This window comes from Macroventuria anomochaeta (genome assembly GCF_010093625.1).
Source record: "Macroventuria anomochaeta strain CBS 525.71 unplaced genomic scaffold BU25scaffold_42, whole genome shotgun sequence".
NCBI lineage: Eukaryota > Fungi > Ascomycota > Dothideomycetes > Pleosporales > Didymellaceae > Macroventuria > Macroventuria anomochaeta.
In genome coordinates, this window is record NW_022985403.1 from 300774 (window position 1) to 324759 (window position 23986).

At 52.5% G+C, this 23986-nt stretch overlaps 5 protein-coding genes across 5 annotated transcripts; 4 read left to right on the forward strand and 1 right to left on the reverse strand.

Moving 5' to 3' along the window:
* The first annotated feature begins 23 nt into the window (after window positions 1-23).
* On the forward strand, window positions 24-1459 carry BU25DRAFT_494880 (2,3-dihydroxybenzoic acid decarboxylase). The gene is made up of 2 exons (XM_033711811.1): window positions 24-388; window positions 448-1459. The coding sequence occupies exons 1-2, from the start codon at window positions 87-89 to the stop codon at window positions 1169-1171; spliced, it is 1026 nt and encodes a 341-aa protein (XP_033556997.1). The 5' UTR covers window positions 24-86; the 3' UTR covers window positions 1172-1459.
* Window positions 1460-2104: 645 nt separating this feature from the next.
* Window positions 2105-4632, forward strand: BU25DRAFT_377305 (uncharacterized protein; the record flags this gene model as incomplete). The annotated part of the gene is made up of 5 exons (XM_033704141.1): window positions 2105-2552; window positions 2626-2831; window positions 2891-3309; window positions 3377-3961; window positions 4017-4632. 5 exons carry the CDS (start codon window positions 2105-2107, stop codon window positions 4543-4545), a joined length of 2187 nt encoding a protein of 728 aa, XP_033556998.1. The 3' UTR covers window positions 4546-4632.
* A 4864-nt stretch (window positions 4633-9496) lies between these two features.
* Window positions 9497-15554, forward strand: BU25DRAFT_434698 (uncharacterized protein; the record flags this gene model as incomplete). Its single annotated transcript, XM_033708872.1, has 5 exons — window positions 9497-10221; window positions 10673-11481; window positions 11562-14344; window positions 14375-15470; window positions 15505-15554. The coding sequence occupies 5 exons, from the start codon at window positions 9497-9499 to the stop codon at window positions 15552-15554; spliced, it is 5463 nt and encodes a 1820-aa protein (XP_033556999.1).
* Window positions 15555-18204: 2650 nt separating this feature from the next.
* Window positions 18205-19041, forward strand: BU25DRAFT_480236 (uncharacterized protein; the record flags this gene model as incomplete). The annotated part of the gene is made up of 1 exon (XM_033711046.1): window positions 18205-19041. One exon carries the CDS (start codon window positions 18205-18207, stop codon window positions 19039-19041), a length of 837 nt encoding a protein of 278 aa, XP_033557000.1.
* A 3117-nt stretch (window positions 19042-22158) lies between these two features.
* Window positions 22159-23943, reverse strand: BU25DRAFT_494884 (amidase signature enzyme). Its single transcript, XM_033711812.1, has 3 exons — window positions 23496-23943; window positions 22544-23442; window positions 22159-22490 (listed from the first exon to the last, which is right to left on the reverse strand). The coding sequence occupies exons 1-3, from the start codon at window positions 23749-23751 to the stop codon at window positions 22323-22325; spliced, it is 1323 nt and encodes a 440-aa protein (XP_033557001.1). The 5' UTR covers window positions 23752-23943; the 3' UTR covers window positions 22159-22322.
* Window positions 23944-23986: the final 43 nt, after the last annotated feature.

Sequence of the window (23986 nt, forward strand, 5' to 3'; positions counted from 1 at the left end):
TACTCCCGGCCTTTGAAATCCCTATAAAACATTCCTAAAAACTCTTCATTCTTGTCAGCTTACCAAGACCGAACTCTACACTCACAATGCTCGGGAAGATCATTCTGGAAGAGGCTTTTGCCTTACCCCGCCTCGAAGAAAAGACAAAGTGGTGGGCCGGCATGTTTAGTACAGACGCCGAGAAGCACACAAAGGAGATACAAGATTTAACCGATATTCGCCTCAAGTTTGCGGATCAATACGGAGTCGGATACACCATCCTTTCCTACACTGCTCCAGGTGTTCAGGATATCTCTGATCCCAAGGAAGCTCAGGCTTTGGCTGTTGAGATTAATGACTACGTTGCTGAGCAAATTAAGCCGTTCCCGGACAGATTGGGAGCATTTGCGTAAGTTGGTCGTGTTTGATGACAAGGAACCTCGTCAGAAGCTGACAATTGAATCGTAGCACACTTTCGATGCACAACCCAAAAGAAGCTGCAGAGGAATTACGGCGAACTGTAACAAAGTACGGCTTCAAAGGCGCGTTAGTAAATGACACCCAGAGGGCCGGCGCGGATGGCGAAGATTACATCTTCTACGATCAACCAGAGTGGGACGTTTTCTGGGAAACACTCACGGATCTTGACGTGCCACTGTACTTGCACCCACGTAACCCCACTGGTATTGTCTTCGAGAAGCTCTGGAAAGACCGCCAATGGCTCATTGGCCCTCCTTTGTCGTTCGCTGTCGGCGTCAGCCTGCATGCTCTGGGCATGGTAACAAACGGCGTTTTTGATCGTCATCCAAAGGCCCAAGTAATTCTCGGGCATTTGGGCGAGCACATCCCGTTCGATATGTGGCGCATCAACCACTGGTTTGAGGACCGCAAGAAGCTGCTCAAGCCTGGACTGGACTGCAAGAAAACGATTCGCGAGTACTTCAACGAGAACTTCTGGATCACGACATCGGGTCATTTCTCCACGACAACCTTGAACTTTGTCAAGGATGAGGTCAGTGCTGATCGCATCCTGTTTTCTGTGGACTATCCGTTCGAGACCTTCGAAGATGGCTGTACTTGGTTCGATAATGCTGAGATGAACACCGGAGACCGCCTCAAGATCGGCAGAGAAAATGCGAAGGGCTTGTTCAAGCTTAGCGAATACAAAGACTCCAGCGCGAAAGTAATCTAAATAGATCAACAAACTAGAACAATCTCAGAATATTGTTTTTCTGAGTATTGCTCACATTCACGGACTGGTGGGCGGGACGCGGAGAGACGTGACTGCTCGGAGACCCCAAGCCGTCTTTATGACTAGTTCACTCGATTTCTCTGTATTAGTTAGCAATCATTTCTCGGTGTGGCCTGCGAGGCATGAATGATAAGAAGTGGACGGGTGATTGTTTGGGTACCTCACAAATGTATGAACTCCTGGGAGCTTACGTACAAGCATACGTCCTTATCGATTAGTTAGGCTTGGCATACGCATGGGTAATTTCTCTGATGCTGTCCCTTGTGAGTAGACCACTCACGGATACCAGCCGGAGTTAACCCTACGCGTACATTGTGTACTGTCTTCGTAAATGTGCTAAGACGCTATATTTTAGCTGCCTCATCAAGGGGAGATCCACTACACCCTCTGCTGCCAGCCTCTACAACACTATAAAGATATATTTTCTTTTGCAGTATAATCTGCGTGTAAGGCTGCATAGATCTGCCAGGTTGGAGACTGAAGATTCATGTTGTTGTTAAGTTGTGTCTCTGCCCAGGTCACGGGGTTCGGCAGATATTTCGCAAACACCTATGTCTTCGGATCATGCACCCCGAGTCACGACCGCTCAGCCATGCTGCTACCCCGCGTTGCGCTACGCTTATCATTCGCTTGACAGTGCGCGGAACGGTTCGTTCGAGACTGCCCACCATTTTAGATCTTCGAATTGCTATCGTTGGCCGCAGCAGGCGAAAGGTATGCTGATAATATAACGTTATCTACATCAGCAGCGGCTACTCCTTAACCGTCTTCCGCAAACTCGTTTCTTCCCTACACTGAGCGGCTTTTGCACTGTTTATCGAATCCAGCACTAAGTTGACCACATGACGGATTGAAGGTAACTACCGCCTCGCAATGCCTCGCCGGCCGGTGAAGCCACAAGATCGTCAGCGAGTTGTTAGGGCATGCGATCAGTGCAAAGCGTCCAAGAAGCGTTGTGATGGCAATCAGCCCTGCAATCCGTGCGAGAAGAAAAGGTACGATGGTATATGCCACTACACCGCTGGTCGGCGGCATCATCCGTTGCCGCAGCCCCCATCAGCACCCTCACAGTTGGCTTCAGCGCAGCATGCCCCTTTGACATTTGAAGGAAGCGGGGCCAATGAGGTTATGATATCCCCGAATTCCTGGAATTTCCACGCCCCCACTACTATGTTAGCGGGTAACCCAGGACCCGGTCTTGCTGCAGATGTGCAAGAGCACACTTCTGAAAAAAGTACCAGCAGCAACGACACGCGAGGTTCTTCAATAGAGGTTATGGCTCAGCCATCCGTTATGTTGTCAAGTGTTAGCGGGGAGAAAGGTAAGCAACCTCGAAACTCTTTTTATCAAGAGGCTCAGACATGAAACAAATCATTGACCACCATGTTCAACAGTGTTCATTGGCAACACAGCGGCTATTTCGTTTCTACAGTTCCTCCAAAAGACATTAGAACGTCATGTTGGCCCTTCTGGTTTTACCGATGCTCAAGAAAGTCGAAAGCTGTTTGAAGCAGATGCCCTCGACAAGGGATCGAGCCGCTTTTACGATGGGCTCTGTGTTGAAGACAAAAAGGCTTACATCCAGTACTTCTTCGATGCTGTAGGTTCTTCCATTCCCTATCGCTGCTCGTTTCTCGAGCACTACTGAGATCTTTGCAGTCTAACGGTCTTCTTGACTTGTACACTTGGGAAGAGGTATGCCATCTGTTGCAGACAGAGACTCGAACGAACTTGCCTGGAGAATCGCCCGCTTCGCAAAACTTGAAGAGCATTCAATCGGCCTCGTTGTACCTAATGGTCGCAATTGGTGCCCAATGCTACGGCCCAACAAAAGATGCTGTAGTCTGGACAGCTGAGTTGTTTTCCTATGCTCGCAAGCTAGCTTTCGCACAGATGCTTGAAAATCCAAGCTTGGACCTTGTCAGGGTGTTTCTTCTCATGGCATTCTACATGTTTGGAGCTTGTCGACGTAACTCTGCCTTTATGTACCTTGGTTGCGCCTCCAAAGCCGCCGACATACTGGGCCTGCACGTGTCTGCCCAATACAAGCGCACTGCTCCCTCTACCCGGAATGCAAGGTACGTGTTCAATCATTGTCTGATACATGAGAGAACGTAGTGTCTGACAGTAGTTCCTTCGTTACAGACTTCGCGTAGCCAAAAGCATACGCGTCTTCGACGTTGTCTGCAGCTCTATCCTTGGACGATCGAGCAGCACCCCGTCACCTCGATCGGGTCATGCCAGCTACGTTAGCGACAGGACCGATAATAACGCTGATGTCATATACCGATCGCTGGCGCTCGGTGCCATCTACGAGATCACGGCAATCCTTGATACCGCTGTCCAGAAATCTGGTGAAGGTGAGCTCGACGCGGACACGGCTGAAAGCCTTGTCTTAGCTTTGCAGCAACGCAGTCGAAACTTCCCTTCCATATTGCGGAAATCAAACGATGAAGACTCGACTAATAGCAGACATGTCATCATCGGAAACGTGCACGTTTCTGGAGCCTACTATTTCAGTGTAATCTTAGTCACGCGACATTTTCTCATACAGCACGTTGTACCTCAGCTTTCAGACGGACCAAAGTCACTCCAGCATCACGATATCGCAGGAAGGACCAAGATCGATCAGCTAGCCGACGCATGTATCGAGGCGGCTACGTTCATGGCACACATGTGCCACCAAGTCATGAGATCGGGCCACCTACTCGGAAATATGTGCATTCTCAAGTAAGTAAAAACGACCTGTTTTGAACAAAAGAGAGATCTCTGATGGGCTCTACAGAGCATGGGTCTTCGCTACAGGCCTTGTGCTGGGCTTTTCGCTGCTTGTTGAGGATACAGCAAACACAGAGCGACAAACTGCATTTCTCAAATCGCTTCACGTGTTGGGCGAGCTGAGACACCTTAGCCCTCAAGCCGAGCAGTACTATGGCATTTTATCAAGCTTCCATCAAGCTATCAAGGCTTACAAGGAACAATTACATCGCAGAATGCGCGCGTCTCGAGGGACCTTGGTAGACCGCATATTCTTGCCGGAGGTGGCAAATGACACCAATGAGCCCGAGGCCATCGCAACACAACTCCCAACCCCGGAGATGACCATACAAGATACTCCATCGGCGGAGTGGCTGGACAATCTCCCGATGGATACGCTGAACGATATGGAACCAGTGGATCCTATGCTGATGGGGGACAATGATGTTATCATGAGCATGCTTTGGGAATCGGAGAGGTACGCGATGGACTATCCAGCCGGTATGTTGCCGAGCATAGACGCTCCTGTTCAGAACCTAGGTACTTTGCTAGGCTAGCAGGCACAACCTCGCTCCTTGAAGTCAATAGAGACATCGAAGTGCTTGATGGATAGCAAATGATTGGAGCCCATATTACAGTCACTCGCCAAAAGTTTGGTCGCAGCGCACGCTGCCACCACCTCGCAAACATTGTCAGTGAATATTCACAATCGAATATCTCCACAACCACAAGTCAAAAAGTAGTTCTGATTTCAGCTTATAACAGCGTGTAGTCTTAATATTTAGTCTGGTACCTCCTAGCTCTCTGTACAGCAGAGATACGGCGTGGCATTGAGTGGATGAGCTTCTTTATCAATGAATTGGATATGGCTAACCATGCCTCTTTCAACCCTTCACAAAACCTCTCCCACTCTTCAGCAGAGTCTCCTAAGTTATCAAACTCTGGGTGAAGCTCATGAAGCTTCTGTTTTAGTGCCCATCACATGTGCTCAATAGGGTTAAGGTCTAGTGAGTAGGGAGGGAAGTCAATAGCCCAGATGCCATGACGTGAGAGAAAGTGTTGAAGTCATGTCTTAAGCAAAGCTCATAGACACTATTCGTTTGGTTCTCGGGGATGAGCAGAGGTACAGAAAGCCGTCGGGGGTTGGTTATCACTGAGCGAGCTTGGAGCGGTAGAAGTTTGACCGTGATAAACCGCCGTGATAATCAGGGGGTAGTCGTCTAGTCAAAGACCATGGCGACTGGTTGCAATGAGTAGTACAGAGTATACTGTCTAGCTCTAGAGCAGGTGAGATTCCAATAACAAAGTTGATTGACGAGGTTGAACACGATGTCATAAGGGCAGCGTGTCTACTTGCTTATATACTTGACAGGAGGATTGATTGTACCGCTCATATCAAGTATCGTCAGTGACTTGATACTTGGTCCAATTGAGCGTTGTTGACGTGACCTCGATACTTGGTCCTCGGTGTCCTATTGATCGTTGTCGACGTGGGTCCTCTGCAAGTGGGTTGGTATATGGGTCGGTGACGATTGTTTGTGTACAACATCCACGTTGTATCCACTGCAGTCCTTTTCATACAATCCCAGTTCGTATAACAGATATTGCGAGTGTTGATTATACTGGGTATCACTGACGCGGTTTCACAGCTCGGTCAATCAATACTGCAGTTCCTTGGCTGCTCTCGTCTTGTTGCGTAGTCCTGTTTGTTCAGTGTTGTTTTGCGAATTGTTCATGGATCGCAACACCATGCTCTCTCAGCCCGTGTTGACCTTCTGATACATGAGAATCAGTGGCTCCAACAGGCCTTACTGAGCAAGAAGAGGCACAGTAAACACAGTAAGCCCCTGGATCTCCAGCAACGTCGAGAGTACCATGGGGAGCTGTTTTTTAGTCACCAAGGAAGGTTAGGGAGGCACAGGTCCGCCGAACAGTCACTGAGTGCGAGAAAAAAGAGCAACAACTCCAAAAAGCTGAGAGAGCTGAGCTGAGGCATGCCAATAAGCTATACAACAAGAGAATAGCTCAGGAGAAGCCTGTGGAGTGTGAGGTAGCTGCTGAGGCCTGGAGGAAGGAGAGAGCTGTGAAGGCCCAAAAAACAGCTGAACAGAAGGCTGAGCGTGAGCATCAACAACAAGAGCACAACGCTGCAAAAGCTCTACAATTGTCCCAAAAGGGCAAGAGAAAAGCTTCACAAGCAGTCTAGCCAAAAGAGCGTCAAAAACGCGTTGATACTCGTGATGTTAGAGGTGCCGTTCCTGCAGAGGCACCTCCAGCCCCCCCACCCATCACCACCTGCCGCGGCCGCAACATCACACTTCCAAGTAAATATAGATAGCACAAATTGATTGCAAGGCATCAGTTACTACAACACCAAATTATTTTGTGATATTAGCTATTGTGGGTGGCTCAATAGCCTTGTTTTTGGAAAACGCGTTGGAGGGCATTTGGTGCATCACGCAATGGTGCGCATCACGCGTACGGACACGGTAGCTGTAAACAACGCTAGTGTGACGTGGCAGTCACTCTCATGGCAGGCGAGGTTCGACAGGCAGGAGCGCCCTGAACCGTGACACTAAGACACCACAGCCAGCGAGCAACATCACCATTACCACAGAAACTGTGCCGGTTTGTAGATGGTGCTCATGTGGGAAGAATAAAAGAATTGAACTGGAGTTGTATTGTATGAAGCTACGAAGAGGATGTATAGGTGGGCAACCGTAAACAACGCTAGGGCGAAGGGGCAGTCACCCTCACGGCAGGTGAGGTTTGATAGGCAGGAGACCTCAAACCGTGACAGAAACAGACTATGGTTTCTACAGCTACTTCACAGACTCCTTGTCTTCGTCTATCACCACCAAGGCTATGGCCAAATTGCCGCTAGCGACAGCGTTACCTGTTTGACATGGGAGCCAACAGCCACGTCTTCAATGACCATACAAAGTTCATCTCATGCACTCCTGTCAATGGGGGTGACATCTCAGGTGCAATAGGGACAGCCACAGTTGCTGGCCAAGGTAGTGTTGCTTTGAAAGTTGTCCGCCGGGACCTTTCAAGCGCAAGGGTGCCTACTACCAGTCCGGCAAGGACAGACTGTACACCGCAGATGGTGAAGAACTTGCCTATTTGTCTGAGATTGACGGTATGCCCAACTTTCTTATCATCAACAGCGACAAGAAGGCGCCATCAGCACTGGTTTACGCGTCCCTCGTTGCCTATCATAGCTCTCACAGCAAACCTACAACGTCCCACACCGCCACTGAACGGCACCACATCTTTGGTCATGCCTCCCAAAATACCATCCCTCGCACTGCCAAGGTGGTTAAGGGCATAGTCATTACAGGTCCCCCAGAGATCAATTGTCGCACGTGTAGACGATCAAAGTCAACCCAAACCATCTTGCGCCGTCCACAGGACCGGCCGTAGCACTTGCTGGACATGGTGCACATTGATTTGGTTGGCCTCATCTCTATACCAGGTCGGACCGGAGAGAAGTACTTCATGAGCATCGCTGGTGGTCACTCTTGCCAGCGCTGGGATTCACATCAGACAGCAAGGCAGTCCTTGGTACTAAGCTTATCGAATGGGCAAATCAAATGAAGGCCAAGCACAACTTCCAGCTTGTCACTATCCGCAGCGACAAGGCTGCCAAGCTTCTCAATGCTTGCAATAAGGCTTACTTCAACAACTTAGGTGTCACAATCAAGCCATCCCCGCCATTTGAAGTACCCACAATGGTGCCGCAGAGCGCGCCAATGCCATCACTATTGCTCAAGTCCGTGCCGCACTCATTGCAGCTGATCTCCCAGAGGAGCTCTGGCCGTATGCTGTGAAGTACATGATTTGTGTGCTTACCTGTTCAGTCACTAATAACACAAGACCTGGCACAGCAAGCTCCAGTACACCAACCCAGTGCCTAACATTGCTCTCATGCACGTCGTCGGACAATCTGGCTACGTCCACATCCCCGCTCCCATGCGCATCAAGGGCAACAAATTTGCCACCTGCTGCACGAGGTCACCTTGTTGGTATGATTAGCGAGTCTGTCTCTGAGACGTGGCTCCCGGATAACAACAGGATCGTCACTACTTCTTCAGTCAACTTCGACAAGTATGGAGCCGCTGCTCCTGCCCATCTGATGCGGATGACTCTCCGCCGGCGTCTCCAATGATGTCACGTTTTGGCGAACTTCCAGACATCTCCAGCGGCAGTAAGGAGGTTGGTGTTCTCAGGTACCAGCATACTTTGCGCAAACCCTTACACTTTGGAAAACGAAGCTAGTTACAACACCCAGAAATCCTTTGTAGAGCCGCTGTTGCTGCTATCTCAAAAACCTCACCTCTACATATCTCCTAGCCGCCTAGGTATGCTTGCTAATAGCTTTGAGTGCTACGAAGAGCAATGCGCTAGAACCTCACGTTTGATGCAAAGCTTTGCACCTCGCGACAGGAATGCTCGGAATCGACTTTGTCGATTGTTGGAGAAGAACGGGCTGAAGATCGGGCCTGTCGAAACGTGATCACACGGCGAGGGGACCGCGATGATTCAGCAAAACCCATACAATAGGATCCCAGCCTGGATAGAAAATGGTTCCCCCGTTGCGTGGTGGGCGCTGTGATGTGCACGGTTGGGTCGATGGCGTCTTTTGCTGTTGCGTACGCCGACTCCTTTCATGAAAGAGGCACCACCAGGGACGCCGAGTGTTGGTTCCTCGTTCAAAGCACCACGATGCAACTTCTTGGGCTCACTGTCACGGCACTTCTTTGGGGGACGGTAGACTCCCGAAACTGCGTTGGGCATTTCCAGCTGCGCCTACGGGCATCTCGGCTGTTCTAGCTATGCCTCTTTATCTGGTATTGCTGACGGAATGGAGGCGTTTGTGTTGTGCTGTAGCGGGAGGCACCCAATCATTCAAGGTATTGCGGCATTCCGTGTGGTAGAGAATGGCGAGGAAGTCAGGGGGGTTTGAGGCGGGGTTGGGATCGCTCGGAACAATGAATCGAGAAGGCAGGGAGAGAGGACTAGCGGGGCCATGGATCGAAGCTTGCCTTGGCTCACCATGGCTCACCATGCGCTTACAAGCTACGTGCCTCGCGATGAATCCGCGCATGCTCAAACTGGATGAAACGGCGTTGGCGCTAGACTGGCTCGCCATGGATGCTGGGCCAAGATGAAAGCAACGAGGGGGGGAAGTGCGGCCGCTTCAAGAATGATCAGAGAAAGCTGCCACCTGAGAAGCGATCACCAAAGCCCTTGCTCTTGCTCAGCATCTCCCTCTTCTGCTTGTGATTCAAGTTCCCCTGCACCGCCATATCCTTTTCATAGTCAAACACCCTCTTACTCGGATCGTCCTCCTCGATCTTCTGCTTACTCTGATGCTGCTCCACCAAACTCTTTCCCCTGCTTGCATCGATCGCCTCGCGCATCTTGCGCGCCCGCCGCTCCTCTTCCTTGCTCCTACCGCCCCCCGGTGCTGGTGCTGTAGCTGTGTTTGACGATGCGGTTGTAATGCCCATGGCTTCGTTTTGCAGGCGCTTGAGTTTCTGCTCTGGCGTCTCGGTCCATGCGCTGCTGATTCCTCCTCCACCACCAGCGCTCTTCCCAGTGTTGAATTTCCGCGCCCGCTGTTTCGTGGGATCCAGGCGCGCAGCGAGATCGTCCTGGGTCGGCGGCATGGTCATCCAGTCGTCCCTCTGCGCCTTCCTGGGCGCATCCGTGAACTGCGGGTCGGTGTCGAATGCGCTCTTGGCAGACGGGTTGTGGTCATGTGTGTCGGCGCTGTATGTGGCGCCTGCTGGGGGCGGCGCAGGGCCGAAGCCGTCGTCGCTGCTGTCTGAGGCGTCGTCTGAGCGCGGGGTTGGCGGCCGTTCGTCGAGGGCAGCTGGCGGTGCGGCGGGGCCCATGACGCGAGTCGGTTGTACAGCTGGCGGGGGGGCGGGGCCAACATCGCTTTCTGGGGAGCTTGACCGTGAGCCGGCGACTGGCGGGAGGGTTGGGCCAGCGGTGCGCGGAGGAGAGGCGGCGGATGCGAGCGCTGGGCCTGCCACTCTGCGGCGCTTGTCGCTGGCGTGTGGGCTTGACGCGCGGTCGTCCTCAGCGCCGCGAGTGCGCTTCGAGGGTTGCGGGGGCATTGCTGGCCCGATCGAAGGCATTGTGGGCGTTTGCGCGGTCGAGGTGTGCGGGAGGTTGCGGGCGGTCGCGGGCGGTCGCGGGAGGTTGGGAGGGAGCGGGAGGTGTGCGCGAGGTGTGCGAGCGGCGTGCGAGGCGCCGTTGAAGCTGTGACGAAAGCTCGTGCACAAGCTTGTGCGGCCCGCGGTTGCCCATCTGCGGCCTGCGTCTGGATGGACGACACTCCCGCATCGCCGCCGTAGCTCGTCGGGGGTCGCGACAACGCAGTGAACAGGCTCGCCGGGGGATTGCACGCCTCTCCATCCGCCCACCGTGATAGTAATTCAAGTCCATCGTTGGCCGCATCGCGCCCGTTCTGCCCACAGCCAGCAGCGCCCCGTAGCGCAAACAGGCACGAGCCAACACCGCGGGGACGGCCACCTCCCCTCCCCTCCCCCCTCCCCTCCCCCCTCCCCCCCCCCTTCCCCCAGTACACACCGCGTACGGCCAGGAGCTGCATTGGATAGGACGAGTGCCCACGCGAAGCGATGCCCTGCTGTAGACGAGCCTCATGAGCTCAGATCCGGGGCCGGGCCACACCGGCGCTCGCAACGACCCCGACAACACGATAGACACGGGCGATCGCATCCAGCACGAGCCGGTAGTCGAGCGCGGAGAGGGGGAAGAGGCGGTCAATGGCATAGTCAATGGCATAGTCAATGGCATACCGGGGCTGGTGGACGAGGCCGACGGGCTCGCGTCGGTCGACAGCGGCTCCAATGGCTCGACCCTGGCCCGCACGAGACGCAGGCAGGAGCAGGAGCAGGAGCAGGAGCAGCAGATGCAGCAGCCCATCGAGGCTGGCACGACTGAGCTGCCCCCGCGGCCCAGCGCAGGCACACCGGCGAGCTTCGCATCGACTTCCACGCCCGATGACCCCCCGTCGATCCAGGGCTCCGCCGTCTCCTCGCCCAGGAGCAGCGTCGCCTACGCGTACCACTCGCCCCGCCCAAACAGAGCTGCGCTCCAGCCCTTTGAGCGCCGCTTCTCCTCCCGATTGTCGCCCGCACCGCCTGCAACCCCGCGTGGGGCGTCTCCGGCCTTCCTGTCCGCCCACTCGCGCCAGTCCTCACTGTCCAGCAACGTGCTCTTCCAGCAGCTGCCTGACGAGGCAGACACACCGCAGCCGCCATGGGACGTCGTGCGCTGGACCAAGCTGAACAAGATCACCGGCCAGGTCTTCTCAGAAGTGGGCAAGCGCAACTTTGGCAGGCCTACGTGTCTCAACGTGGCTGCGTCGCTGGTCGTCGGAACCTCAAAGGGGTTCATCCTCGTCTTCGACTACCAGCAGGTCTTGAAGTCCATCATCGGGCCGGGCACCAAGGGTAAGCACCACAGACCATGCTGCTGCTGCCGCTGCTGCTGCTGCTGCTGCTGCTGCTTCCTTCTACTGACTGTGCTGCAGCCGTCGAGTGCGGTGCCACCACTGCCCTCGCCATTTCTGCTGACCACTCGACCATCGCCGGTGGCCATGCCACAGGCCACATCTTCACCTGGGAGCTCTCGAAGCCAGCAAAGCCCTTCCTGCACATCCCCCCACTCGACCGCGCCGGCCTGGACGACCTCAGGTCTGATGGCCACGTCTCGGGCGTAGCGATTCTGCACCTCGGCTTCCTCGGTACGCGACACACGGCACTCGTCTCTGCTGACGATGGCGGCATGGCCTTCTCGCATCTCGCTACTCGTGGCCTCGGCGCCATCGCAAGGAGCGTCAAGACCACTCGAATCCTGGGCAGGTATCCCCTCTCGGCGAAGTCGCTAGAGAAGCCGCGAAAACCAAGCTCGGTTCTCGCGTTTGCGCCCCTGCCACTAGGCAACGTTGAGCAACCGACGGATGTAATGGGTTTGACTGCGCTGCTCACACCCTATCTGCTCGTCATCGTGTCGACTACCCCTGTTGCCCAGACGCAGCACAAGGCGCCGCGGCCAAACGAGGTTGCGCTCCAGAGTGCCATGAGCGGCTGTTTGGCATGGTTCCCTGCCGTGAAGCTGAAGCACGCAGCCGGCGATGCTGCAAAAGCCGTATCCAAGACAAAACTGGTCTACTGCTGGTCCAACATCCTGACCGTTCTGGATGTGGCTAGCTTCGTCGCACCTCCTACCGAGAAGGAGAAGCCTACGGAATTACAGTTCTCAGCGCGAAGTCGCTGGAGAGCCGAAGAGACCATAGTGGCAGTGCAGTGGCTCAGCAGATCAGTGCTCGGCGTACTGACCATCAGCCAGCGACTTCTCATCCTCGAGGACACCACCCTGCGGACGACAGACTCATTCGACCTGCTGCAGAAGCACATATACCACTCCGACCTGTTCTCGCGGCAGCTGCGTCCTGCCGTGGAACAGCACGACGAGGAAGACGCATCACTGCATGGCGTGGTCGCTGATGCGTTCTACATGAGCTTCAGGGCTTACAAGGGACGGCTTTTCTTGCTCGGCTTCAATGACGTCTCTATCGGAACGCTCTCGAACTGGGCGGACCGCTTAATGGCTCTCATGAAAGATGGCGACTTCATTGCAGCCATCGGACTCGCCACGTCTTACTACGTTGGCGACGCTGACAAGCTCACCGTTGGACTGCCCGAGGATGATCAAGCACGGCACGCGCTTGTGCGGGAGAAGCTCCTCGAGATGATCACCGCATCGCTCAAGTATGCCTTCTCACAGAACGACGAGAGCGACGATGTAAGGGAGGCACGGCTCAAAGAGCTGGCGGAGGTCTGCTTCACAGCTTTGTTCAGCATGAAGGAACTTGACTTCTTGTTCGAAGACGTTTACGAAGCTTTCGAGGAGGCCTTTGCTGGGAAGCCGTTCTTCGAGACGCTAGAGCCTTACATCCTGGACGGCGAGATCGAAGAGGTGCCACCGGATGTCCTCAAGGACCTCATCACATTCTACGCCTCAGTGGGCCGCGGCCCGCAGGTCGAAGAAATGATCTGTCGTCTTAGCACTGACACTCTGGACATCAACGATGTGACAACCATCTGTCAGCAGTATATGCTGTACGACGCACTGATTCACGTCTGGACGCAGACCATTGGCGACTTCATCACCCCGCTCACCAACATCCTGGATCTTATCAAGCTCATCGATTTCAATCTTGATGACTCTGACAATGTTCTTGTCGTCTCAGCCAGGAAACTCTTCCCGTATCTTTCGTACACATTCACTGGACGCTTCTACCCCGGTGGCGCATCTATGGATGATGAACAAGCATACAGCGCCAAAAAGGACATGTACAGATTTCTGTTCTCAGGCAAGAACCTTCAATGGCCTCCTGGCTCAGGTCCGGTGCTCCTAACGCGGAACGACAATAGCTCAGAGCCATCCTTCCCGTACCTGCATCTCATACTCGAGTTCGACGCATCGAGCTTCATGAGCATGCTGAACGAAGCGTTTGAGGATAGTTTCTTGAATGGCGAAGCCGAAACAGCAAATGGCACGCAGACGAAGGGGAAGACGCTCACACCAACCCGCCAGTACATTGTCAACATACTGCTCGGTATAATGACGCCCGAGGACTTCAGTGCTGAAGACATCATCTACTTCTACATGTTTGTTGCCCGAAATCTGCCAAAGTACCCACAGTATATCATGCTTCCTGGAAGCTCCCTTCACCGGATCCTTGTCGGTCTGTGCAACTACCCTACAGATGTTGTGAAGGACGACTGTCAATTGTCTGTCGAGTATCTGCTCACGATATACCATCCGCCAAATCTGCAAACCCTTGTCCCCATGTTCGAGACGGCCGGCTTCCATCGCGTCCTGAAGTCTGTGTACCGTAGCGCCCAGCAGTATGCCAAGCTGCTCGAAACCTATCTGGTGGACAGCGAGGACGGGGAGGCAGTGTTCGGTTGCATCAGCGACATCCTCAGGCCAAGCAAAGGGCTAGCCAAGAAGCAGATCAGTGAGGTCAAGCAGGTCATTGTGGGCCGCGCGGAGGACCTCGTCGCTGTAGGTGCTGAGCAGACAGCGGTCACACTAAGACTGTATGCACCTGACCTTCTGGGACCTGTTCTAGACGCTATTGAGGAGGATCGGGATGCCCAGTATCATTATCTTAGGGCTCTAATTGAACCTGAGCAGACACAGTCAGGCGAAGCTGCTGCCATCGACGAGAGTCTTCCGTCCGGGTTTGTCGAGCGTTACGTCCAGCTCATGTGTACGTACAACAGCAGTCACGTCGCAGACTTTGTCGGTCTCCTCAGGTCTGGAGACCTGAAGCTTGACCCCATCTTGCCCGCTTTGGAGAAGAGCGGGGTAATCGATGCGGCAGTCGTACTTCTGGCACGCGATGGCTTGGTGAAGGAGGCTATGGATCGCCTTGTCAAGCATCTCGGCACACTCGAAACCGCACTCACTGGTCTCATTGCCGCCTCGGCAGACAGTCCTGATGCCGCAAATGCCGAAGAAACTGCACGTGGCCTGCTCGAAGATATTCAGAAATATGTCAAAGCCGGGATCTGGCTCAGTCAAGGCCAAACGAAATCGACTGCACACACCGCACCTGTCGTTGACAGACGAACGTGGGCATACGGGGACATCGAAGAAGAAGACCTGGCCCTCGACGAACTTCTTTGGCTCGATCTCATCTCCACAGTAGTCAAGCTAATCAAGGAGACATCAGCTGCCATAACCGACGCAGCCCTTCCCACGGCCTCCACCGAAAGTCTTGACACCACAAACATCACCAAACAGCTTCGCGACTCGGTACAACAGACCTTCTCCGCTCTGCTTGCTTCTACAACGATCCCTCCTACAAAATCCGCCACTCGGCCCCCAACGACCAGTCGCCCAGTCTTGAGTCGCGCAACGAGCCAACCCCAGACCCACCCTTCTTTCCTCCGCATCCTCCGCGCTTTCCTCCACCGCGCATCAACTACCTACTCCCCATCACTCACTCACCTGCGCTCCGTCTTATCCGAGATCTTTACCGCCTACACATTCGAACAGCGCATTCTGCAGCTTGCAAACAGCTTCCTCGACAAGGAAGGCTTCGCACACGTCGAGGAAATCGCCGCGCGACGCAATCGCGGATGGCGCCCAAGAGGGCAGGTCTGTGAAGGGTGCAGGGGACGGACCTGGGGTCCTGGCGCGGGCAGTAGCGTCTGGGATGCCTGGGAACGATCGGAAGAAGCTAGGGTCAAGAAGAGGGCGGAGGAGGAAGATGCGAGGTGGCATGCAGAGAGGAGGGGCAGTCAGAAGGGGAAGCAGAAGAGTGCTAGTCAGAGCGAGGACGAGGCGGAGGACGGAGAAGGCGAGGGGAAGGGGAAGGGGCCGCTGGTTGTTTTTGCTTGTCGACATTTGTGGCATAAGAGCTGTGTTGAGGCGGAGGTTGTTGGGGAGAGGTTGAGGTGTCCGTCTTGTGTGGAGGGACCCTGATGGGTGGATGTTTAGGTTTTGATAGGGCGAATATACCAACGTTTTCATGTCAGTCGGCCGGGTACGACAGTACTGGGTGATGTTGAGGTAGTCCGCCGCAACTGTGTCGCTGAAGGTGTCGCCTGCCCAAGCGAGACTAGCGTCTATGCAGCGATATCAGCTTTCTCAATTGCTTCGCGGCTTCGCTCCTTCACTACATACGCTCTCCTCACGCGTACCGACCAAATCACCAACTCATATGCATTGGAAATCAGCCCCGTGGTCCGAGCACGCTTAGGGTGACATGTACCCATTAGCTGCCACCCCAAAAACAATCCATTGAGGATCCGACCCCTACTAGGGGAAAGAATTACTTTCCAAAAGACAAGCATAGCAAACGTTGCCTTATGTGTCGACTTATCCAGAGCCTTGTAACATCCGACCGTGCCCTCTTCTTCGCCATACTCACTGTTAACGGGCTTTACGTAGTAAATGCAGAGAGCTACAAGGAGAGTCGCAGCCTGTACGAGGTTCTGAAGATCGAACTTAGATCAACAAAGGAGGGGATGAACATGGAAGTAATGTCGGAAGGCTCCCGTATTGACATGGTGCAGTGATACAATTGGGTGACAGAAGTCTGTTCGCCCAAGCGCACGAGCCACCAAACCAACTTCACCACCTCCACTTTTGTAATGACCGCAACCGAATGACCACCGGTACGGTTCCGAGTCGTTCCTTATCTGCATACATGTCGGCAGGCATCGCGCTGCTGTACTATCTGAGCCCCTGTTGGCACCTGCATGCACGATAAGCTAGTCTACCGCTCCGGGTCCGATTGTCCTTCTAACGGTACACTTAAGCAGTTCAACACAGTTGTTAGATAGAGTAGTTTTTCTGTATCCTTTTGTACAAGACCTATAGGTGTAGGGAATTCAATCCTAGTGTTCTCAACGTCCCAGCACTCCCATATGCCTCGTAGCGGACTCACACTTATTCCGGATATCTTCCCTGCTGGCCTGCGTCGTTACAACTTTGATGTAGAATAACTCCACACAATGTGGCTCAATTTTGAGAGTTAGGGTGGCAAATTGATTGCATTACACTCAATATTTAGTCTGGTAACCTCTTGCTTCTCTCACAGCATCTAGTCGTCGTGGCATAGACCTGATGAGTGCTGCAATCAGTGAATCTGGTATAGCAGCCCATGCCTCATGCAACCCCAATTCAAATGCCTCCCACTCAGCTAGCAAGTCTCCCATATAGTCAAACTCAGGATGGAGCTCATGGAGCTTCTTTTTGAGTGCCCACCAGAGGTGCTCAATAGGGTTAAGGTCTGGAGAATACGGTGACCAGTCAACCGTAGCAACACCGTGGACCTCTAACCACTCCCTTGACGTGCATGCGGTATGGATAGGTGCGTTGTCCTGCATAAACCACTCGCCTGGCCTGTAGCTGTCCATAAGGCCTTCTTCCAATGCCTGAATATAGCTTTGAGCTGTATATCCACACCGTGCAGCTGCCTCATCGCGGGTCATCACCACCAGCTGGCTACGCCAAACTCGGCCTCCTGGAGTCATTGATATTGATGCCCATACCATACAAGCTGGCTGGCGTGCAGTGGTGACCTCCTCTACCATCTCATGAGACCATTTCTCCACTGGTAATCGCCATACCCAGGCAGTGTTGTGGCCAGATCCACGAGCAATGCTACACTCGTCACTGAACTTGAATCTGCTGCGTCCAAAGTTGAAGCCCTGCCAGTCAGCAGCAAGCTTGAGACAGAGCCCTGCTGTACAAGCATTGATCTTTGGTCTGCACTTGGCTCTGAACTTGCAGTAACCCTGATTGGCCATCGCACGTTGTACAGTATGATGTGATACTTGTGGGTGGGTGGTGGTGGAGTCCCACATCCCTGCCTCCTGTAGCAGCCTCTGGTACTCAATACGGGGATTTTTTCAAGCAATTCTAAGCAGCTGGCGGTGATCTCTGCTAGTCAATATAGGCGGACGGCCTGTTCTAGGCTGTGAGGTGTTGCTGGAGGTGGCTTTCCATTGGGTGACTGTTTTTTGGATGCACAGTTGAGAGCACTTGAGAGAGTCTGCAATTTTACTGATTTGAACACCAGCCTCAACCTGGGCTAAACAATATATGCGCTGCGCTTCTGATAATTCACCTCCAGGCATCCGATTGCCTGAAATTTCAGTACTAAATGAGCTCATATTGATGGAGTAATACGCTGTCAAAGAAGGTGTTGCTCTTGAGAATTGAGGGGTGGTGGTGGCTCGTGTGCCGAGGCGAACGAACTTTTGGCTTAGTACAGTAAGGGCGACGCAGGCACGCACACCCACGGCGGACGGCTTGACCCGCAGGCGCAGAGGCACCACAGTAGAAGCAGAGCAGCAGCCAGTAGCGGCACGGTGGTGGGGTCCTCGACGCTAAGCACTACACACTGCCAAGCTAGGTACGCCTTGGGCTGCGATAGCTATAACCACCTAACACTACTCTATCCCTGGACCGAGGTCCGTTGAAAAGCAAAATGGCGTGGACTTCAGTCATATTTAAGGCGTGCCTACCTATTTCAAGGGCATGCAGACTTGTGCCCATCCATCTCTCATCGTAATCACTATTTTACAAATTTTGCCCTCGATCGGCCCGCACCCCCCGTGTCACGAACCCCGAACCCCTTCAACAACATGCTACAACTCAATGAGGTTAGCTACTCAGAGAGTGCCTCGGTCACCGCTATTAGTGACTTCTTCAAATTTCTCACGAGGATGTATCTCGACGAAGAGACCGTGGAGTGGCCACCCGAAGGAGGGTGGCCTACAACAACTAGGAATGCTTTCGGAAGCATGGATAAATCAGACCGAGTTATCTCTCTATTGCGCCAACTTCCTTACATGCGGGACTTGCGCCAACTTCCTTACATGCGGGACGACTCAGATGGGGTGCAGCGTCCGCAGGGTCTTCCCGAGGCAACATTCTGGAACTGGAAGGACAATGTGAAGGACGACGAACCTCTGGATCCTAAGCAAGTAAAGGAGGTAAAAATTCTTACAGAGGATTTTCTGTGCGAGACTACTACACCGGACATCATCGGGCTGCTAGAGGGTGGCCGAGACGATAATACCGTCATCCTACTTGACACCCGATATGGGATCGCCTACTGGCCAGAGTGTCCCAGCGAGATCAGAGATGAGACGGGCCAGGAACAGATTCAAGACGATTCTGACGCTTGGGCTTCTCAGGAGGAGGCTGATTGGCGTTGCGATGCGCCGGCTTGGACTATTCCAGACTTTTTTGCAATGCTCCAGGAACAATTCGAGCAGCTTCGTTTCATACCAGTCAATTCCAGGCAGGTGGTTAACTCGTGGAGTGGATACTCCGACGATGGCGAGATGGAGACCATGTTGCAGGGGATATACCGGAAGCATGGATGGCCCGATCTTGAGAATTACAGGAAAGAAGAATGCATCCAGGCCGTGAAGCAGGCCTTGGCAGAGCAATACCCTGACTTTGACCTGTATTAAGAACCAGACTAGAACCAATTCAGACCCTGACTTAGTTCTCCCGAGCTAGATGATCATCTCATTGATCCATGCGGGATTATCTTATATGGGAAAAACATTGGAGCAAACGTTACCCTCTATGTTTTAGTGTCGCTGGGTATTGTGATCTAGAATAGCCGCAAAGCATGCAACAAGTCGCCCTGTCGCGATGATTCAAGTGTTGAAATGTGGGTTAAGGTTAGGATTTTTTTCTCAGGTTTCTGCTTCAAGAGATGCTAAATAAATATAGTTGCTCCTGATTCTAAAGAATATTAATTTGTTATAATTGCCAAGATCACAACTGCGCAACAACTACACGTAATGTCTCAACAACATAAAGCCCCTGCGCACCTATACTGAGGGTGACATATATCTTGCTGTTACCAACTATCAATCTAAGCAAGTAAAATCTCTCCAACGTGCACAAGAGATCTACAAAGTCCCTCCAACAACGATCCGATGGCGACACGACGGAAAGTGCCCTTGACGCAACTGCGAGCCGAATTCAAAGTGTTTGACAAAGCTAGAAGAGGGGGCAATTGTGGAGCATATACTTGAGCAATCCTTACAAGGACTACCGCCGTTAAAGCCAAATGTGCAAGATATGGCTGGTAGATTGCTAAGAGAGCGCGGAGAGAAGCCTGTTGGCAAGAACTGGGTTGACAACTTTGTTAAGCATATGGCTGCGCTCAAACTCAATGGAGCCATCCATATGATCACCAGCAAGCTGCCTGCAAGGCCCCAGCAACTATCAAGTTGTGGTTCAACCTTATTCAGTCTGTAAAGGAGAAGTATGGCATCCAGGATGAAGATACATACAACTTTGATGAGACTGGGTTTACAACGGGCAAGATGTTGTCACGACTTGTTATCACAAGCTCAGAGGGATCTGGTAAACAGAAGAGGATACAACCTGGCAATTGTGAGTGGGTTACTGTGGTCCAAGGCATTGGTGCAATGGGGCGCGTTATCCCACCCTTTGTTATCTTTGCTGGAGAGTTCTCATCTCATCCTGGTTTGATAACCTGCCTCACGAGTGGATCCTTGAGGTTAGTGTTACGATCAGTGGTACACTAGGTAGCACTGACAAGGATTGCTCTCACGCTAACGTAGGCAACAACAGAGCAGCGGCAAGTCTCAGTTAAACTGAGACTGGAACAAGGCTGGCTGTCAGACTGCATATATGCTCTCACTGATCTCACAATCTGACATACAGCAACAGAGCACGCAGAGCACCCTGCATGAACGCTCCCACTGCTCTCACTGCGCTGTCAGATCACACAGAGCAGACAGATCACCACGTAGACACATTTAGTATATAGCATGTAGAAACACAACCCTTATGGTTTGTGTTCAACCTTGTCAATTAAGTTTATCATTGGATCTCAACCAACCTTCGAGCTAGACAGGTTGCCCGTACTACTCATCATTACCCCAAGCCGTCGTTAGGTGTTTCACCCAGGCAACTTACCCCTACTGTTCCAGAACCAGAGCTCATCCTTGAGAACCAATCAAATAGTACTTACAAGCTTTGCTTAAAGTACGACTTCAACAGTTAGCCCTAATGGCTGGATCAACAATCAGCTTGCGCTTGCCTGGCTAGACCACTTTGACATGCATTTGAAGCAATACACTGTAGGATTGTATCAACTGCTCATTATTGATGGCCATGAGAGCCACTGCTCACTTGATTTCCAAGATTGCTGTAAGGAGAGGAACATTATCACACTCTGTATGCTGTCACACTCATTGCACCTGCTCCAGCCCCTTGATGTTGCCTGCTTCTTGTAATGGGCTAGGCCCATTGTTAGCGCCTTGGCAACAGCAAAGGCCTCGGTACCTCCAAAGCAGACGTACAACCTCCAGTTACCTCTGGAGCAGGCCTGCAAACCCCAAAGTGGGGGTATTAGAATTCTGCAAGTCCCGCTCTGGGACTTGCCCCTTATCAAATCCATCAAGTTCTACATTGCATATTGCCCTCAGCGGCTCGCCCCTTACACTTCTTGCCGTTGAAGCGCGCATATAGTGACGCTATTTCAGGCTTGGCACAAGGTTGTTGTAAGGAGGTGCCTTGCACTATGCCTATATATTAGATGCAGAGCCCAATATCAGCAGTTGTGCTGATATTGATGTACTTTTGGGCCATTTGGCACAATGGGGCTCTGCATTGTTACAGTTGTATTAACCATATTGTTATGAACACGTACAGAAGAGAAGGAGTTATTGGGCCTGGGGACAGCAGTTATTGAATGTAGGGAGAACAGCTGTCGGAGAAGCCGCACCCGTTGTACAAGCTACCCCACAGCCACGTGAGTACACTAGGACAATACAAGTAGTCTAGCGTCCTATGGGACAAAAGCAAACAAGCCATGGGATTCCCACGCAGTCCCACGTATCCTATGGGACTTTGGGACAATGTCTCATAAGACAGTAAGATACTGTAGGACTCTGTACAATCATTCAAGTATATAGCATGTAGGAATACAACCCTTATGGTTTGTGTTCAACCTTGTCAATCAACTTTGTTATTGGAATCTCACCTGTACTTGAGCCAGATAGTCTACTCTATACTACTAATTGCACCCAGATGCCACAGTCTTTGACTAGACATCTAACCCCAATCACTCTGAGCTTTGCTTAAGTGATCAACCCCTTGTTCCTTCACGCTACACTTATCCCTGAGAACTAACCTGACTAGTGCCTACAAGCTTTGCTTAAGGCACAACCTCAACAGTCTCCAGCAAGTTCAATTGATAAGCAGGTCAGGAAGCTTACTAAAGGCGCTCAGCAGATGGCACATGAGATGGTGTTAATGCGCAAAGAAACAGCGTGCCTGCAAGACACATAAAAGGCGTTATATACGTACTGAGGATACCTTAACAGTTGGTGAGGTAACTGAGATAATTGCTGCAAAAGAAGGTGGTAGTCGTGATGACGGTAAGAAGCCTGCAAAGAGGGTGCGTGCAGAGCGACACTGCGGCTGTTGCAGCAAGATTGGGCACAACTCCTGCAACTGCAAGGTAGAGATAGAGGATGCAGATGATAGCGACAGTTAAGAATAATATTATACTGTTGCACACAGCATAATTATGTGTTGTAGTGTTGCGTTGTAGCGCTGCGCAGTTAGGACAGTTGCAATGTTGCGCCGCTCGCTTAGGTGCGCCGCTTGCTTGTGAACCACGTTATACAAATATCTGTACCTGGGAACACCCCGCAAGTCATGGGGTAGGTCTGGTCTTTCGACGACACCTATAGTGGAAAATCTACACAGCCGATTTCCACCCACCCTCTACTTCAAAGACATCGCCGACCTTCTTGCTGACTGCAAGCAAATGCCTGTCATGGTAACGCGGGGCGACGAGTGATACACCAATTGGCATGCCATGCTCACCTTTAAAGCCCGGCACATTCACCACAGGTGTATGTAATGCCTGTGTATTAGTCAGCTTGTCAGTTGAATCTCTGGTATCTGGACCCGACTCACAGTCCAAATCAAGCAGAATGCCGCGCTGCCAGTCCTCTCGATCCCCAAAGGCGCCTCATCCGGCACACTCGGCGTTAATACTGCAGCATATCTACTCAGGATCCCATCCACGACAGGCCTGGCTGCAGCAATGTTGTCAAAAGCTTCCAGCTGCGCCTTACGTGTGATCTTGTCGCTGTTTTCGACATGCCCCACAAGCTGTTCCGAGATCTTATCCTTTGCAACGGTGTACTCGGGCAAGAACGCAGTTCGCCCCTCCGAAGCGAGAACTGTAGCATGCCATGCGGGGAGGTTGTTGAGCTGTTCTGGAAAAGTGATCTCTTCAACCTCCGCACCATGCGCACGGAGTAGAGACACAGCTTTGTCGAGTGTGGCATTGGTACCGGAGCCGACGCTCGGCCAGACCATAGTTTTCAAGAAAGCGAACTTTGCGCCCTTGACAGTGAAGTCTTTCGGGGCTGGGACATCATCCAGAATAGCGAACGTATCGGCGAGAAGTTCGAGGTCGGCGACGCTGCGAGCATAGAACCCGAGCGTATCTAGGATGAGAGAGTAGATCTTTTGGCCTTCTCGAGTGATGGTATTCCAGGTAGGCTTGAAAGCGTAGATGCCATTGTAAGAGCCTGGTCGAATGGTGCTTCCGCCTGTTTGAGTGCCAAGGCCAATTGGTGCTTGGAAGTCACCGACGGCAGCGCCAGAACCAGACGAGGATCCCCCAGGGGTGCGCTTTGAATCATGAGGATTCCGTGTCTTGGGGCCTACAGTCGTTGCAGCGAATTCAGTGGTGGTGGTCTTGCCCAAGATCAGCGCACCAGCTTGGCGAAGCACCATGATGGAGCCAGCATCGATTTTTGGGGCATGGTCATTATATACAGGCGAATTGAACTGTGTCGGCATGTCTGGGAAGTCCATCAGTGAAGAATTGGTATGATATACACCCTGACTAACTGACCCTTTGTGTAGATGACATCTTTCACAGCGATAGCCACTCCATGAAGAGGTTCTCGTTCAGCTAACGGGACAGCATCCAGTGCCTTGGCCTGCTCCATCACATATGCTGGATCAAGGAATGCCCAAGCCTGGACAGCCTCATCTCGAGCTGCGATACGTTCCAGTAGTGATGTTGCGTAGTCCTTAACCGAAATCTCGCCTGCTTTGATCTTGGTCAAGATCTGGGTGGCTGTACATCTGTACAGTTCGGAAGTCATCCTGTGGTCTTACGACTGCACGTTGAATGTTGGTGATGAAACGCTACAAGCTCATTTGATGCTTGTGCAAGTGGAATGATGAACTTGTGGAAAGATGAATGAAAGTCGATTGAAAGGGATTAGAAATGGAGGAGAAAACCCATTGTCCTTGCAGCGCAGCATCGCCCAAGTGCAACGCGTTGTTGTAGTAGGCATCCACCTGCATGGGTCGTTACTGCCGTCAGGGAAAGGGACA

What these genes read in the sequence shown, in the direction of transcription:
- BU25DRAFT_494880 (XM_033711811.1), top strand. Translation starts at nt 87, where the DNA reads ATGCTCGGGAAGATCATTCTGGAAGAGGCTTTTGCCTTACCCCGCCTC. An exon ending in GACAGATTGGGAGCATTTGC is followed by an intron (nt 389 to 447) that starts GTAAGTTGGTCG and finishes ATTGAATCGTAG; the next exon opens with CACACTTTCGATGCACAACC.
- BU25DRAFT_494884 (XM_033711812.1), bottom strand. Translation starts at nt 23,751, where the DNA reads ATGACTTCCGAACTGTACAGATGTACAGCCACCCAGATCTTGACCAAG. An exon ending in AGATGTCATCTACACAAAGG is followed by an intron (nt 23,443 to 23,495) that starts GTCAGTTAGTCA and finishes TGGACTTCCCAG; the next exon opens with ACATGCCGACACAGTTCAAT. An exon ending in CATTCTGCTTGATTTGGACT is followed by an intron (nt 22,491 to 22,543) that starts GTGAGTCGGGTC and finishes ACTAATACACAG; the next exon opens with GCATTACATACACCTGTGGT.